Genomic DNA, 18,150 nt, shown 5'->3' with positions numbered 1-18,150 from the left:
TTACCTATAATGCTTTTGGTGTTCAAACCTTTGGTGGTAGCATTTTTAGGACTTTTGACCATGCAAACCTTTGCATGCGGTCAAAACGCCCTAACCCGATCTTGCACAAAGGTAACGCCCACAATCAGTACTGTGCATCTCTCCATCTCTACCAACATCATTGCACAGAGTATTGGGAAAAAATAGTACACCCCTTCCTGTGAACCACACCCTTAACACCCGATTCGATAATCCCCACAATTCCATTTCTATACCCACCATGCTCAGAATGGCCGGATGTGGCACGTGCACTTTCCCAGCTAAAGCGAGGGCCGTGCCTCAGGAAAACAGGGACAGTCCTTCTCCCCTTTCCACTGCTTTTTTTCCAGGACTCCCTCATTGAGCACTGTGAAATATTCACACACGTATGCAGCAATCAATCCAAGACCTCTGCATCCAACACTATCATTTCTGCACAGCACTCCATATTTACTGTTACACACTCCGAGTGCACGTCACGTGTGCTTCCAAAGCACCTCCAGTACAAAGTTCTGCAAAAGAATCCACAATTTCAGCATTCAAAATCATCCAGCGTGGCATCCATAACGACTTTGGCCATGCACACAAGAGTCTAGTGCTTGCCCACACCCAGCACAACATAATAGAGCCATGCATGCGAACATGTGGCCAGCTACTACAATCCACAAACGTAACATAGCCAGCTGCACTTCTACCCAACCCCCCACCATAACACAGCGATGCATGGAAACATGTAACAGTTACCAGAATCCACAAACATACCACTGCCTCCACCACCTCTACCCACTTCCATTCACAAAGTATTGTGTCACTGCCAACCAAAACACACAATCTTCACATCATTTGATCTACTCCCAAGAAGCTGCACAAAGCACAGTATCCAAGCACATTGAAGATCCACTTCAATCCAACCCTCTTCTATACTGACAGTATTCCAACACTGCGCCCAGTGGGCACACTGCAGGACTTGTCACTGCACAATCTCCATCCATACACCAAAAACTGTAGGATGTTCTAACAATGGCTACACCCATGGAATCAACAATATATGCATGTCAGCTCACTTCTGGCCCTCTATGAAGTGCAAAATGTCCTCCAAAAGCATTCTATAAAGCTGACCACCCACTGAGAGATGCAGTCAAAACAGCATTGATGCAGTGGGTGTGGTCAAGGCCTTGGCTCTTGGGTGCATGGCTTCCGGCCTATGGCCTTTGGCCATGCACCCAATAGTCTAGGTCTTGACCGCACCCACCGCAACCTAATCCAGCCATGCATGGCAACATGTAACTAAGTACCACAATCCACACATGGAACCACAGCATCCGGCACCCCTAGCCACTTTCGTTCACATACTATGGTGTTACTGCCAACCGAACCAACCAACAATATATGTAAGCCAGCTCACTTCTTGTGCTCTATCAAGTGCAAAATGTGCTCCACAACCATTCTGTAAAGTTGACCACCCTCTGAGAGATGTAGTCAACACTGCATTGCTGTAGTGGGTGTGGTCAAGGCCTTGGCTCTTGGGTGCATGGCCTACAGCCTTTGGCCATGCACCCAATAGTCTAGGCCTTGCCCACACCCACTGCAATGTAATGCAACCATGCATGCCAACATGTGATCAAGTACCACAATCCACACACGTACCACAGCCGCTGGCACTCCTACCCAACCTCTGCACCATAATACAGCTATGCATGGAAACATGCAACAGTTAGCAGAATCTACATACACAACACAGCCTCCAGAACCCCTACCCACCTTCTTTCACATAGTATCGTGTTACTGCCAACCGAACCAAAAATTGTTTGCAACAGTGGCCCTACTCCCAGCACTCTCTTCAGTGCACAAAACGAATACTTCATAGTACACTACAGTAGTCAGCACTCTGCGCAATGGACACTACCCAAGCATATGAAATATGCAGTTCAACCCTATCCACTTGTATGCACACACTATTTGAACATTGCACCCATTTCACATAATGCAGTATCCAAGCACATAGAAGATCCACTTCAACCCTACCCTCTTCTACGGTGACATTATTCCAACAGTGCCCCCAGTGCACACACTGCAGGACTGTTCACTCTATTACCTGCAGCCATGGAGTAAACACTGTAGGATAAGCTAACAATCACCACACCCATGGAACAAACAATTTATGCAATGCTGACGAACCACACCCATCAGGAAACAATGTGAAACCTACTTGCAACCACGGCACATATTTGTCGGTGCAAGACCTCCACCCATGCATCGAAAGGGCTACGAGCTTACCACACACAACGCACCATAGTACATGCTATGTTGCAATGTTCATGTCATGCGTAATGCACTCCCTTTCTGCAATTGAGCTGCCACCAGTAACCACGGTAAGAGGTCGCTGCACAAGCTATCGTACCGTAACCAACGCTGCCTGCATTCACCACACATGGTAGTCGCCTGTGGAGGGACCCACAAATTGGCGCAGTATGCATGGATACTGCAGGCACACCACCGTCTTCTTCCACCTAATGTCATATCTCAAATGAAGCACTTCTCACTTTCCCACCCTTTCCATGCCTTTTCCCCATCACCACATGGCGTAAAGTATGTCTGCCAGGCCCTTTCGGCACTGCACTGTCCTCCGATACACCATGGTGGCGTTTCCCAAAAATGTTGATGCACAGCACGCTCCCCTCCAGCCAACCACCGGCCGCGTCCAATGTTCGCCGACATCACGGCATACTGCAAGCCAATGAGACTTTTGTCCGCAGAGCCAAATGTCACAAATTTTTTGAGACGTACATTTCAGTTCTTTGCAACAAAAGTACTGCTCCGATTTCCACCAAACACACAAATGCACGCTTTCGGAACCAAGCCCCAGCTCCTGTTGCAAATTTGGTTAAAATCCGTCCAGCCGTTTGGGCTGAAGCCGTGCTTGCCCATTCAGTCTATGAAAAAGAAAATGTTGGGACCGCCACTATAATTGCGCCCCCGCACCCTGCATTAAACCTCACCAAACTTGCTAAAATATTTTTAGAGCGGGCCATATACTTATTTGGCAAACTTTGGTGAGGATTCCTCCAGGGGGAGCGAAGTTAAAAGCCACCCAAAAAGTGGTCTTCCTATGGGTTTAGCAATTCAACCATAACTACACGGCCGCTACCGCAGGCCGTGTAATATACAGTAGCTAGTTCCAAAGGTGGACTACACAACACGTTAGACTTGCACACAGTTATAAGCAATCAAGCAAAGCAGCAACAGAAGGGTTTCAAGTACAGTGGGGAGAGAAAAGTTGGTTAAACAAACAAAACACAATCGGCCTTGCCAGCAAAGAAACTGGGTCCATTTGCAGTGAAACACATGCTCCAGAGAGGCCAATCATCATATTGGAGACAAGCTACTTCAAAAGGCCAGGCTTCTCAATTACAAGTTGAGACACAGATACAGGAAAGGTGCATCTTTGGTGGATTGTTAGCCCCCAGGATAATCCAAGAACAATTTCAAAGTCCACGGATGGCTGCATAGGATTGCAGGACACAGGATTGGTTAGGCCCCATCAGAGTAATGGAGGAAAGAATTCCTTTGTCACTGGAATTGAAGCAGCGGACCCCAGTGGTTGGCTTTGGCAATGCTATGTCTGTCAACTGCAGTCCCCTGGCTCTTCACACCACTGTCTTCTCTCATCAGGCGAACTCCAAAATGGCTCCAGAGCTTATCCTCTTATCAAAAATGCAGCCTTGGGGCTGCTCAAACCCAATAATGGAAAATATCTGCACCTTTTAAATAGGTAGTGGATGTCCAATCATGGATAGCTACCTATTTCATATCTTCCAAGTAACAGACATTAGAAACGTGTACTGGTACCATGCACTCCCAATTCCAGTTTCAATGATATCCACTCACGCAAAGTACTTAATAATTTATGTATTCATTTATTTTTTCACTTATAAAGCGCACAAAAACCCTGGTGCACCGAGGCGCCGTTACAGCTACCAGTTACATTTTGTTGTGAATAGATGACAGATATAACATACACCCATTGTGTACACACGTGTTGTGCAACCCCTAGCAGATTATAGGGAGGCCTATCCGGAAGTGCTCAGTGTTCAACTCTTGTAGTGGGAGACGGGGGTATGTGTGAGAGCCTAGTTAAACAGCCATGTTTTGAGGGCCTTGCAGAATACCCAGTAGGATTCTTCTGCTCTCAGCGAGTGAGGAATTGAGTTCCGTTGTTTGCCTGAAATAGATGGGAAACTGGATGCTGGTGATAAGGTTTTTGGCACCCGTAGGAAAATACATAAAGGGTGACATGCTTCGATACCTAAAGACGTGTTACCTTTATAAGTAAAGCAGCGTGCAAAATATTCACTTTAAAACAGTCTTCTGAGGGGAGCTTCCATCTTCTCATAGTAGCCACCATCCCCACATCTTGTACCTCGGTCCATTTGTCCACCCTCTCCCTACTCAAGCATCACCAGTTGTCTGGTGCCTAATCTTGTGAAAAGAACCTGGCTCTTTCCTCTGCATTGAAAGTGCCCAGGTGCAAAAATAAGGAAAGGAAACAGGAAACAAAAGAGAGAAAAAAACACAGAAATGGCTGAACAAAAAAGAAGCATCAGTAAAGCCCTAGTTTTAAGTATTCTTGTCATTCTGTTGTCCTAGGTGAGAGCTGTCATCCAACCCCTCTCCCAATCTCTCTGCAGTTTTATTCCAGTAATTTAAATGACCAAGCGTCAAATGGTATTCAGACATCAAGGTCCAGCAGAATATCTTAGAAAGAATCATTTCTCCCCTAACCCTTCATTTTTTTTGGGACTTTGTGGAGGAACAAACTCAGGGGTTTTCCTAGAGGAGTGATGCTGATTCTCTTTAATTAATAACATAAACTAGCCTCTTAGCGTGGGACCGGGATTCAAGCCTGTGATGCTCTGTGTTGTCTTGCTTCCAAGACAAATATGTTGCCCCTGAGCTATCCTCCCAGCCACTTTGACTGTCATGCTGCCTCCTTTGTCTGGAGTTTGCCCGACATTGAGTGGTGCGGGGGCAAGGAAAACAAATGCATAAATGATGACTGATGGTTGGAGGATTATGAATTAATCTTAACCACTGGCAATTGCTCTTGAAAACTGGCCAGACCATTATTTTTCAGCTTGCCATGCAATTACATAACGGGAAAAAATCATATGCAAATAAGATTCCTAAATTGAGGGCCAGAGAAATGGGCGATACTAACACTTGTCATAATTTCTGAGTGATAGAAGGTCATTTCACATGCAAAAGATGATGTCGGTCATACTTCTAATGGGAAAGATGAAATGACAATTGCCAGAATTCGTAGAGCTGTTAACTTAAAAAAGAAAGCATGGAAATAGCGGTCACACAATGCTGTCAATTCTACTATAAATCATTTTGAGACAAAAAAAAGGTGTCTCTAAAATTGAAATGGCTAAACCACCAATTGTTTGTGGATGATGTTGACCACTGGTGATAACAAAACATAGTCTCAAACCAATTCTTATTACACACGTTTAAGGTGTGTTATGGCAGCAGAACATTGTTTCTCAATGTTTTGAACTTTAAGGACATTCTGGCAGGGCATCATCAGGTGGTAAATAGAAACCTAGTATTGGCTATAAAATCTTCAAATCACTGCTTATGCTTGCCTGAGTCTTAGATTCACAAAATATACATGTCAGCCAGGCCAAGACCAGGAACATGCTTCTTATGCTTCGTACGTGCAAAGCGTGTGTGCAAAGCGTGTCAGCGATTTAGAAGGCCATGGGTGGGGAGGGTGTATGGTCCTGCAATGGATACCGATCAAGCTAAGGGGCAGCTGCTGCTATTGACGGTAGATATCTCTATGGGACAGACAACACTATAAGCATCCAGGGTAGAAAGAAAAAAGTACTTGAAACAGTTAAGTGTTCATTATTTTAGTTACGGCTGAGAGGTGGTGCTGGTACTGCTTTGCTGGCCAATGTAATGCTGTGGGCGAGGTGTGTGCAGCGTCCAGCGTTTGAATCCAGTCGTACTCCCATTGTCGCTTCTTAACTTTTACTGGGTTCCACTTCTGCTCCTCTTCCGAACTTCCCAGGTCTTTCAAAGGTTTGTATTCTTTTCTGACCATTTTGTTAACAGTTTGCATTTGCCTCCTGCTATTTCTTTTTTTATTATCGCTAAGATCAATGGAGGCGCTGGAAGAATGTTTTTTCTGAAGAGCATTAAGCCATTTTGTGCGATCGTCCCTTTCAGGGACGTTAGGCACAACTCTTGCCGAATCAGTGCCATTGGTGTTGATTGCGGTAGGGCTAAAACTTTTCGCCAAAACATCCCTTCAAGCTTTTGCGAAAGGTTATCCGGAATAAACGGCATTGCCTCTACTCTGTATATGAGAATGGGCACTACCTTGGCCTTGTAGAAATGAATTACCGGGATTAGTGAAAAGCGTCTTATTTCCAGTTTATTGCTTTGTTTGGACAATCAAAGACTTTGTTTTTACATATAAGTTTTCATGCATTGGGATTTCGTTTGTGCTGTTGCTCATGATGACTCCCAAATATTTGAAGCTTTTTACTTTTTACAATTTAACTCTGTCAAGAGTCCATTTTAGATGTTCTAATCTTTTCGAGGATACCTCAAACAAAATTATCTTTGTTTTTTCCTTGTTCAATTCCAAGTTGTTCTCCTGTGTGTAGGCTGCTAGGCTGGTTAGGTGCCGCTGCAAGCCTATTGAGGTCTGATCCATTAAAATAATGTCATCCGCGTACAAGAGTCTGGGAAGCTTTTCATCACCCAGTGTTGGGGGGAATGCCCAAGCTCTCCCTTCAATGTTCTTGAAGTCTCCTATATGGGCGTCATATAAGGCCGGCGCCAAAGGGCATCCTTGTTTGGTGCCTCTTTCTGTATTTATTTCTTTAGATAATAGCCCTGAGTGGTCCAGTCTTACTTGCATGGTGGTTTCGGAGTAGAGGGCCATTATTGGGTCCAGTATGTTGCTTGGACCGTTTAGTTTAGCAAGCTTATACCATAGGGTGTTCCAGGTTGAGCTGGTCGAATTCCTGGACCAGGTCAACAAACGCTAGGAAGACTCTGGTTTTTCCCCTCCTTGACTCTTGCCCTCACTCTGCTTAGTAGCGGGATGTTTGCTGAGGTCCCCAGGCATTTAACGAGGCCAGATTGAAAAGAGTCTCTGTTTGCTGTTTGATTGATCCATCCCTGGAAATCTTCCAGCACCAAGGCTGCAAAGAATTTACCAATGGTCTCTAATAAGGGGCTGTATACTAATTGACCTTTTCACAATTGACCTCGGGAGAATTGATCTCGGGAGAATTGACCTAATTTAGAAGGTCAATTAGGACATATATGCGGGGGGCAAAACCCCCCGCAACACCCGTCCAATCCAAAACCCGCTGTCACCCCCCACCCAATCCCCTTATATTATTTATAATCCAAAACCAACCCAACACATATATAAAATAACTAAAATAATATAAAAGTCAATTGTGCAGAACGTCAATTAGGACCACTATAATTAGGTCAATTGTGCAAAAGGTCATTTGTAAAATGTCAATTTGGGTAATACCTAATAAGGCAATAGGCCTATATTGCTGGAGATTGTCTTTAGCTCCTTTTTTGAAAATCGGTACCACACATGCTGTCTTCCAAGATGATGGTATAGTTCTTGTTCTTATACAGTTTTGGAAGACCTTACTTATGAAGGGTGACCAAGCATCGCCATGTTTTTTTAATTCAAAGTTTGTGATCCCGTTCGGGTCTGGGGCACGAGAATGATTGGGTTTCTTGATTTTTGTTTCAATCGTCTGTTCAAACAGAATCTTCCAGGCAGAGTCCAGTTGTCGACATGGTGTTTGCGAGTTGAAAGGTGTTTTTTTGTTCAAAGCAGAGAAATGGTCAATCCAGGTTTGTTCTCCAACATTGTTCTGCAGGTTTGTGTCTGTATCCTTTGTTGTCTGATTTATTAGGGTCCAAAATTCTCTACTTCTTTTCCCACAAACTGCCCGTAACATCGTCTCTGAATCTGCTTGGTACAGACTATATTTATGGTCTCTCAGCCACATTGTGTAGATTGTTACTGCTTCTTTTACTGCTTTTTCTTTCTCCTCATATGACTTTAATTTCTTTGCATGTCTCTTTGCTTGCCTTAGAGTCCTTCTTTTTTTGACTAGTTGCTGATTATAGTAATGATTTGGAGTATTTAATGATGATGATGCCTTGCCCAAAGGAGTAGTGGTTGATAGTCTACCCCTTGCTTAGAGGCATGTTCACATGGCGAGTTTAATCCAAATATTGCTTAATCCATTTCTTTATTGCTGCTTCCGTTGCAATTTTCTACCTCTTGGGGCATTGTCTTGCTTTGTACTCGAGGCATCACCCATGTAGTAATCAGTAAATTATGATCGCTTTGCTTTGTTCTTATTACTTCAAAACTATCTGCTAACTCAAGGAATTCTCGTGAGACATAGGTGTTGTCTGATATTGCGCCAGTGCCTTCTCGTTCCCAAGTTAGTACAATTGGCTTCATTTTGTCTGTCATCCAGTGCATGTTGTGACAATCCAACGAATCCATAAGGGAGGCCCATTGTCTTCCTCTCTCTTTAGATGCCTCCGATCCTATAATTGGGTTACTAGGTTCCTCTAAATTGTTACAGACTGCATTCAGGTCCCCGTTGATTATTGTGTATTTTATCGTGTACTCTTAATTGGCTTTTTCAATCACAGTTTCTATCTGTCTAATGAATCGTTTGTTAGTTATAGATCTGGATTCCAGTAAATATTCAACAAAGGAAATTATCCACTATCCTTTTGAATATTTAGAAACTGGGCAAAGCCAAGTAATCAGTGAGGCCTGGATGAGGTCAGTCGACCAAAGGATTTTTTTTTGATTGAGGCGGCTACCTGAGCGAATTGCTTTTGTTGCTGGAGTAAAAGCCAAATCTTAGCCATCCAGGGCTGGTTTGTTTATAACCAGGTCTCCTGCAAGCAGAGTATGTCAAAAGTGCCCAGATTGACGTCACTTCTTTTAGTGAGGTGGCCAAAGCCTCTAGTATTCCAGGATCCCATGATTAGCTTGGCATTTTGGATCTTCGGCCATTCCAGATCTTTCCAAGGAACCTGGAAACCACCTTTTCTCTGTTTTGGTTGCTAAAATGCCGGTTGAGGTGCCAAGGCTGTTGAAATCCATGACCACTCTCTTTTCTCCCCTTTGCCATATCACGATTCACCTCTAACTTTCCCCGAGTCTGGTTTGGTACATCTTGGGCGAAGGTGATTTTTAAGTACGGCAAAGGACCCTTCGGTAATCTCTCCAGATTCCTGGGAGTAGGAGAAATGGACTGGCTGTCTGAAGAGGAAAATTCTGTTGTTCTCAGGGTTGGTTGGCTACGATTTGTAAATGATTTATGATCCCGCTTCTTGGAATTTGATTACTGATCTTTTATTAGCTCACCTTGTGACGGTTCGTTAGGACTCCTTGCTCGCGTGGTGCTGGTTCTACGTTTTTGGTCTCTCTGTGTTCTGTGGTCCAAGGTGGTGTCTCCCCAATGATGTTTGGGGTTCTTCTCTGTGTAGGCTTTCCTCACTGATCCATCTGTATTTATTTCTCTCAAATCGAAACCTAAAATGTGAAGGTTTTCAGTAGCCTCCAATAGTTATACTCTTTACCACTGGCGAGTCGATATGGAGGAAGGAACAGGCTTTGCGGCCATTGGAATCCGGTTTGACTATTTATAGGTCGTTCGAGGATAGATGCCTCAAACTTGGGACATGTTTGAATAGTTGCATGATTGTTCTTCAGTTTAAGATCATTTTGTCCTTCAGATCTAAGAGTCTTTCCAGCTTCAATGTTCGACTCAAGTGGGGTTTGATCTCTCTTCCTGCGTACGTCTTGGTATACAGGCTTTTGTCGACGTTGTTTCTATCACTTCCCGATCTTTTCTTATTACCCGATGTTTGTTTCACTTTTGCGCGTGCATCAAAGCTAGTATTTCCTTGTTTTTGTGATCTCAGTGTTGAAGAGCTATAATTTTGCTCGTATTTAAAGAGATCTTTAGTTCTATTAATCTTCCTTGTTTGTATGCTCTCTAAGGAGCGCTTTGTTTTCTATGGGGACTTCTTCTGTCCTTCTCTCTTGTTCTACTCACACGTTCTTGTGTCTCTCTTTCCTTGTGCACCTGTTTTCTTTTTTCCTCCTACGTTAGGCTCAGATTAATAAGGTCCTTGGAATTCTCCCTATTTTCCCCGTTGAAGGAAGTCCTTCTTTCTGTTTCCTTATCTGAAGACTTCAACCTCCTGTTCTTGTCTTTTTGAGGAGGTGGTGCTACTGGCAAATTATTAGAAATTTCTAACACCAGTTCTTGCCTTTTAATTATGACTTGACTCCTTACAGCCACTGCTTGCAACTTGATGGTTTCACTCCTAAGGATTGCTTTAGGTGGCTCCTCTTGCTCGGTTGATGCTTTCTGCGGAAAAATTGCCAAAGGAGGCTAGGTGAAAGCCCTCCGTCCGTTGATGTTCCAGTTGTTTTGGTTTCTCTTTAACAGTTTCAGTAATGTGTATCTTTTCCGACACTGCTGGAACTATCGAGCCGTTACCTATCATTTTATCAAAAGGTGTTTGCCTCGTTAGATCTATGTCAGGCTGGTTCGTTGTCAATGTTGGCACTTGATCTGACGATGATTTAGGTTTGACTACTTTTGGTTTGCCTGATCCCACGCTCACCGGTGCTGTCAGACTTAGGTTCTTTTGTCGTGTCCACTGTGCTATATGTTTCAATGGACGTCTGAGCACTAGTAGATTTCAAAGACTGTTTAAGAGGTACTGATTTAGTCGCTTCCATGAATGAAGGAACAGGTGATGAGTCTTGGTGCCCTGAGATTTCACTGTTGGTTTCTCATTCATCTTTGCCGTTATGAAGCCTTCTAAATAACACACTTTTGTGTGTATGAGGGCCATCATAATGGAGTGATCCTTTAAAATGTCGTTTATGGCTTCATACATTTTACTGAATGGAGCCAGAGCAATGCTAACTGTGGACATTATTGTTAGTAAGTCTGGTTTTTGGGCGGGAGAGTCTTTGTCCACTGAGGTTGAAATCTCACTCAGTCTTCGATGAAGTGGTGGTGTTCTTTGGGGTAGTTCACTTTTTGATGAGTCCTCAAAAATATTGCAGTTTCTACCTAGAACAGTCTCTCCCACCCTCTGCAGGTTTCTCAGAGGTTGTGGGGAAAGTTCTATGGATCCCTTCGATTTGTGAATGGGTGCTGCCAATTCCGTTTTTTGGCGTTTGTTTCGTGTTCAATAGGAGCCAAGTTGTCTACTCGTAGTTTTTGAGTGCTGGGATTGCTGTCCCTGTTAAGTTGATGTCTGGTGGGGAGAAATTTCCTGGTGCTGGCCTCAGGCTGTGGGCTGCTGTCTGCTGTTTGGTCGAGGCATTGTTTATTCCTCCCGAAGCATTCTGTGAGGATAAAGCCAGGGACTGCTGACCCAAGGCTTCCATATGGGGAGACCCGTTGTTAATGTTGGGCTTTCCAAAATGCCATCTTTGATGTTTGGGGCCGGGCACCGTCTGACCAGTTACTGTCACTGAGGGAGAATGCAGAGTGGTTACAATGTGACGCTTCCTCGACTCCTGCCAATAGCTCAGCGCCTGAGAGTTCGTCTGAGTCCTTGTAGGCTGCCAGATGTTTTTTCTTGAAGACATTCTGTGGTAGAGGTTTATGCCGTACATCAGTCGATGTTGTTTTTCTGTTGGGGCCTTCGATTCTGGGCACGATTCTTTCTGTCTTTTTTCTTAGCTTAGTTGTTGCACATGTCTGTTGCGAAGTTGCGTGAGGTCCTTTTCTTTTTGTGTGTTTTTTCCGTGCTTTGGCTGCTCCTTCTGTGATTTTGTGGGAGGTGCTGGTCAATGCTCCTCTTACGGGGCTTTCAGACGTAACTTTTAGTCTGTGTCGGACTGTTTGTACTTCATTTGGGATGGGGGTCTGTGGTTCCACCCTGCTATTGTCAAGCAGGGGTCCGCCACAGGGACCCAATAGTGGGTTTGCTTCGGCCTCTTCACACTGCGTTGTCTCAGAGGCCATGTCGAGTTCCCTCCAAAGGTCGCAGGGCAGGGTAACCAAGTCGTCCTTCTCAGGTTGCAGGTGTATGGTAATTGATGTAGTTATTATGCTCAGGGTATCCCCCTGGCAACCACCACTGTCACTACCACCGCCCACTATACCTTCTAAGTTTTGGACACTCTGGATCTCCTCGTCCGCGGTGGTCCCACTTAACTAGAAAGAATATTTGAAAACTAGTGATTTCCACTTGAAATTTGGCAGATTGAACTATTAGCCCTAAAGAGGACCTTGAAAGTGAAGGTCGAAACACGTGTCGGCTTAGCCTACTCAATCTTTGAAAATTACACAATAAAGACATCTATAAGAAACTAAGTGGTCATTGTAATTCATGTTGTGGAGTCACCTCTTCTAGAGGCTGCATGTGACTGTTCAACAGTAATAGGAATAAAGCAGGTCTTTTTGACACTTACCAGTTGACTGGAAAATTGTTTGGAAATGCTGGATTTGTGGAGCATTCAACAAGTAAAAGAACGATGGTGACCAATTATGATACATGATGACTAGATAACTTTCTTTTCAGCTAATCATTCTACAAGATTTGGCATGTCGAATAATTATTTGAAAAACATGTATCCTGCTCCAAGTTCTAAAGAGTGTTTTTAATTTCCAGGTACCAAATGATCAGCAGAATAAATTATCGAGACTGCACAGCAACTGGATGGAGCAACTCAGTCCCATTCTGTGAACGTAAGACATCTTTTCCTATGAAATATAATAGATGTAGTGAAAGGCAGGACTGGGTGTAGGGATTGTATCATTCATCTGATGAGCAGCTAGGTTCAAGGCGGCTCCAATTTGCACACTTGGTTTGTAACAGACTGAGGGGGAACATAATGCACTGCAGAACATAAATGAGTGGAACCTATAATGGATTTTGTTCTGCTTGTTCATATCAAGACTATTCTGTTTATACCCCAATAAAATTCTTACTGTTTGTCTATTAAATGGCACCTTTCCTTCTTGAGCACCACCTCTGTCTTGTCCCTTTAGCCCATGTCATTGCCCTTGTGTTTGCATTGCTTGTAATTTTAATGTTCTTCTTGTTCTCTAAGTGCAGTATACTCCTTCCTTGTCTCGCTACATTATCTTGGTAATTTGTCTATGAAGGACAAGCACAGGTGCTCATCTCTGAGTAGGGATGCTCACCCTTCTGAAGGAGGAGAGGTAAAGGCCTGTCTCCGACCACCTAGAATATAAGGAGTGTGGATTTATTTTACATTGGAAAAGCAATAGGCTTGTATTGCCACCTAACATATATGCAAGAAAAGTGTCCTGCAAGGGAAGCTGATGCCACTTTTGGCATCGCTCCCCTGTGAGCCCACATCAGATGGCATAATCTGCATGGTTAGCAAAGGGAAATCGGGACGGGCGATCTCCCATCACCCCACAACTGTGGGCAATATTCACATTCGGACCACAATCGTGCACCTCTATGCCAGAGAATATTGCTGATATACAGATATTCACATTACCTGTATGCAAAGTCCAGAACATGGATATAACTTATTTCCCCCTCAATGGAGCAGTCCTGTATTGCTGAGGCTTTTGATTGTGTCATAAGGTATCAAAAAACCTGCATCTTTCAATGGCGACCTTGCTATAATGTGGGCAATAGATTTACTACACTATTTCTTTGTTTAAAAAAAGGATTCAGACAGTTCCCTGGCCTCATTGATCCATGGTGGCACTGCTTAACGTGAACCTTAATTCCATGCCTCTACGGCTGTTTCATGGAAGCAGTCAGAATATTGCTGCAACACTGCGAATGTCAAAATGTGCACCTAACAATGTACACATGGGATAATGCTTAAGGTACATTATTTATTGCAGTGGGTCACCTTAATTAATTTCACTACTCCGCAAAGCTTGCACCAGCAGCCACCAAATGTCTTTCACCAGCAGGCCACCTTGTGTATGAAACAGTTTGACAGAAGCTCCCACTGGTTGACGCTCTAGGACAAAGTAAAACAGGGTGCACCATATTGGCCCATTCCTTGTGGTTTACACATGGGAATTGTGGCAGCTAACAATCAATGTAATAGATCTATTATTGTATCAGTCCGAGGTTCGTTGAAACTATGCATGTGCCCTGCTTTTTCCATGTCCTAAATCCTTTGGTGACCCAATTCATAAGTGAATACCCACCACCAGATAAGATGGTAAATGTGGCCCAGAGGAACTGTGTCCACTTTAGCCACTCCTACATTGCCAGGAATATGTTATGAAAGCTCTAGTCAGGCCAACAGACCGCTACAGCCAGAAGAAACTGCAATGCCAACTCTGTGAAATTCAATCTTCCATATTCTGCAAAGTGTGCGAGACGAGTGCAACGCAGTGATCCTTCTGCAATAGCCAGACCCAGCAATTGGAGGGTGCCTGCTTAACACCAACACAGTGGCAAATGCTGGACAATGTATGTTCTTTGCTGCAGCAATTTGAAGAGGCAAACCAGTGGTTTAGCATGTACATCACTCAGCAAAGTGCTGCGGCTGCTGTCTCTTTAAAATAAAAATGTATTTTTACTGTGTTGAGCTCACAAGGAACTTTTCACATCGCATTAACAAGAAAAAAAGAAACAGTAAATTACCATAAATTACAAAAATCAACACATACTTAAATTTAAAACAATTCTAAAATCAACAAATTTACAACATGTGCCCAGATTCTAAACAGAGCAATCTGTAAATGTGTTAAGACAAAATTCAAACAATAAAACCAAAATATTTTAGTCTTCATTTCATTATAATCACGCACATATTTTCCAAGATCAGACACATAGATACCTCCCAATTTTTCTTTTACATCTAGTCAAAGCCTGTCTAGGAATCTCAATGAAATGCTCAAAATGACAAATCATACAAAATCTCCTATTGGGAGGGAGGCCCAAACTAGGGTCTATAATTGAGAGGACATGCAGTTGATTTGTGCGTGATTTTAACAAAAGCCTTCTGACTTTTGAATCCTGAGATTGAAACAGATATTTTTGCGGGGATAAATATGAGTAAGAAAGCCGCCCCACCATCGAATAAGATGTTAGCTTTTCTAGATGACTGAAATTAAGTTTGCAGTCCCACGGTAGGATTTTCCTACTGAAGGATCTCTTAAGTTTAAAATAATCCTCCCTATACTCTACAGGTCTCCGTGGACCAATTAATTGCTTCAAATATTGAAGCATTAACTGAGAAAAAGTTGGCACCCTTCATTTTAGCTTCTTTTCCTGGTAACCTGCCAAGGTATCTAGAACAGGACATGAGGGAAAAAGTTGCAATTTAAAAAAATATAAACCCTCGACGTTTCAGGGCCATAGCCTTTAATGATGTTCAACCCAACTCTAATCTCAATACTTCCATTGAGATTGACTGGGGAAATTTAGTATACGCTTCCAAAAGCATCCCTCCAACACATTAAGCCAGACATTATCGTAGAACTAATGCTTCTAGGCCATATAATATGGCCGGGCAGAAACATTGCAGATATAACTTCCTGCTACCAGCCAGGCTGCACCCTGCTGTCTGCCCAACAAAATTGGCAAAACGGCATGTCAACTGCCACGTTTTCCTTGCTTTATTAGAGAGCAGTTCACTATAACGGCCAGTACCACCCAATTCCACACCCAAATAGCAATAACTAGGAACATATTGGATAACAGGTTGGTCTAACACCAGCGGAAGCTTACGAACATTCAGAGAAAAATATTACATTGCTTTAGATTTAGAATAATTTATCTTTGGAAAGTTCTCACCTGTGTATTTGCCCAATGCTTTCAGCGAGCTGAACATACCTGTAAAGTTGTGATCGAATATGACCAGGTCATCAGCGTATATAATAGACGATACCGGGACCTTCCCTACCCTAGGGGGATGATAGGCGGCTAACCTCAGTCGTTGGAGAGGTTGGCCATGTACAGATTGTAGTGTAGTCTGAATCCAATTGGTACAATGGCAGCACCATCCAATCTCACCTGCACCATGGTGCTCGAGTGCAGCATTCTTATAATCTGTAAAAGAAAAGATAAGGAGGGCAGCCCAACAACTCTAATTTACACCAGATGAACACTATCAAAAGCTGCACAGAAAACAATATAGCAAGCATAAAGTCCTGCATTGCCCCCAATATTGCCTCTTATTATAAGGCAGTCCACTAGCTTCAGATTGTATGAGGTGGAACTACCTGGCCGAAAACCAATTTGGGAATCGTCCAATATATGGGCCGAATCTACCCACTGCCGAAGGGCATGAAGAACATGAGAGGCAACGATCTTCCCCATCACTTCCAGCATCGACAAGAGATGATAATTCGAAGGGAGAGTCCTCAAACACTTCTTGTAGACTGGGATAAAGATAGCACTACACCAGGATGTCAGAATAGCATGGGATGTCAGGACGGCACAGAAAGTACAGGCCTTAGTAAAACGGATCCCCACGATAGAGGCCCACCTTTCTAGGTCCTGTTTTAAAACAATATTTGCAGGCCGTTAGGGCCCAGAGCTTTAGAGCTTTTCAGTTTCCAAATAGCCATCAAAATATCATCACAATCCCAGTCGACATTGGACAGGACTGCACTGCTGAAAGTATGTTTCTCATCAGTGTAGATGGTGCGGATATGGTCCAGTCAACTGGCTGAACTAATGGGGTTAAGCAACTGCTGATCTTTCAGGCCTTTTGCAGCCCACAGTTCCTGCCAAATGGATTTTGCAGTGCCAGTCTTCAAGATTTGTATACATGTTCTGCCAATGCCTGTTCTTTTCAGAATGGGCCCACCATCTCACCCAATTTCTATAGCACAATTTGATCTTTTCAATTTGAGTTCCCACTAAGGTCTTATTTAAGTTACTGAGTACCACCCCACCGTGTTTGCTATGTTTCCATCTCTTAGCGTTCTGTATGATTTTATCAAAGACTTTACCCTACAATTTGTAGCCGGGGATCGCATAAGAGCCCGGATCCGAGCCAAACTTTCCAGACAGTGAGTCTCTTTTGGATTGAGAACTATCCAACACAATACATGAACTGGAACTGTCTGGTGATGTAGAAGCAGGGTGACTGCTCTCACAGGATAGGCACATTGTTGGTATGTGTAATTAAGTGTAATATGGAGTACCTCCTGGCATCTTTTCTAAATCCACCATTTAAAGTCAAGGTGGCAAAATTTAAAAAGGATAAAGGTGAGGTTGAGGAAGATGATGCCGGTTGTCATTTGCAAGAGGATGTGGTAGCTATGTGTAAGGATGCACTAAAGAGAGCTTTAAAAGACTGACTGGAACAATAAGTGCAAATAAAAGCTCAGAGATCAACAATTTAGTGTGAAACTGCAACAATGCAAAAAGTCAGCAGACAGCACACCCCTTTTCTCCAAACCTCCTGACACTTGTTCAGGCCATAATAAGCCAAGCATTCAGGTAGTGGAAAAGCTTATAAATTCCAGGAACAGACTGCTGTCTGATAAAGCTCGGATCAAGAAACGCCGAAAAATGACACAAATAAATAATAAGCTCCCCCAAAACACTTCAAAGTGTCCATAAGCTCAGCAAAAAGACTGCAAATCTCATACAAAACCTTCAATTTGTGAACCTCTCCTATCCACGTCTAACTTAATAGCCAATAAAACCCACAAAGGAAGTAGGAAGTAAGCTGAGCCTTTTAAAGGCCCTAACACCTTTTTAAAATGTGACAGAGCCCCTAATTGGTTGGCCAAACTCTCCTCTCAAACCTCCGGCCTTGCAGTTGGATAGCAGGCATTGAACGCTGTTGTAGACTAACGGCTGGGGTTTACCCTTGGAAAGTCCTGTTAGAATGCCGCAGGATGGGTTGAAACGACCTAGAAACGCACTACCTTCTCACAGGGAACTTTTTGGAAGGTTCACGCATTCATACTTCACATCCTTTGGAAAAGAGTATAGCAATATTGTATTTAGGGTTTGCAGTACCAGGGGCACCAATCATAGGGCATGGCTGCAACACATGAACTGTGTCTACTGTGGGGAGAGCAACGCTGCAGACCATACATGAAT

At 43.4% G+C, this 18,150-nt stretch overlaps 1 protein-coding gene across 4 annotated transcripts in view; it reads left to right on the top strand.

The window, feature by feature from the left end:
* LOC138538055 (complement factor H-like) overlaps positions 1-18,150 on the top strand; it is a 981,558-nt gene that overhangs the window by 153,837 nt on the left and 809,571 nt on the right. For all 4 annotated transcript variants that reach the window (XM_069641504.1, XM_069641501.1, XM_069641502.1 and 1 more), the window contains exon 4: positions 12,751-12,827. In XM_069641504.1, coding sequence (XP_069497605.1) covers positions 12,751-12,827 — 77 coding nt within the window. The remainder of the gene's footprint in view (positions 1-12,750; positions 12,828-18,150) is intronic.

This window comes from Ambystoma mexicanum, chromosome 1q (genome assembly GCF_040938575.1).
Source record: "Ambystoma mexicanum isolate Mex_15411 chromosome 1q, UKY_AmexF1_1, whole genome shotgun sequence".
In the NCBI taxonomy this organism is placed as follows: Eukaryota; Metazoa; Chordata; class Amphibia; order Caudata; family Ambystomatidae; genus Ambystoma; species Ambystoma mexicanum.
The sequence above is the reverse complement of the archived record's forward strand: the minus strand, read 5'-3'. Positions and strand labels throughout refer to the sequence as shown.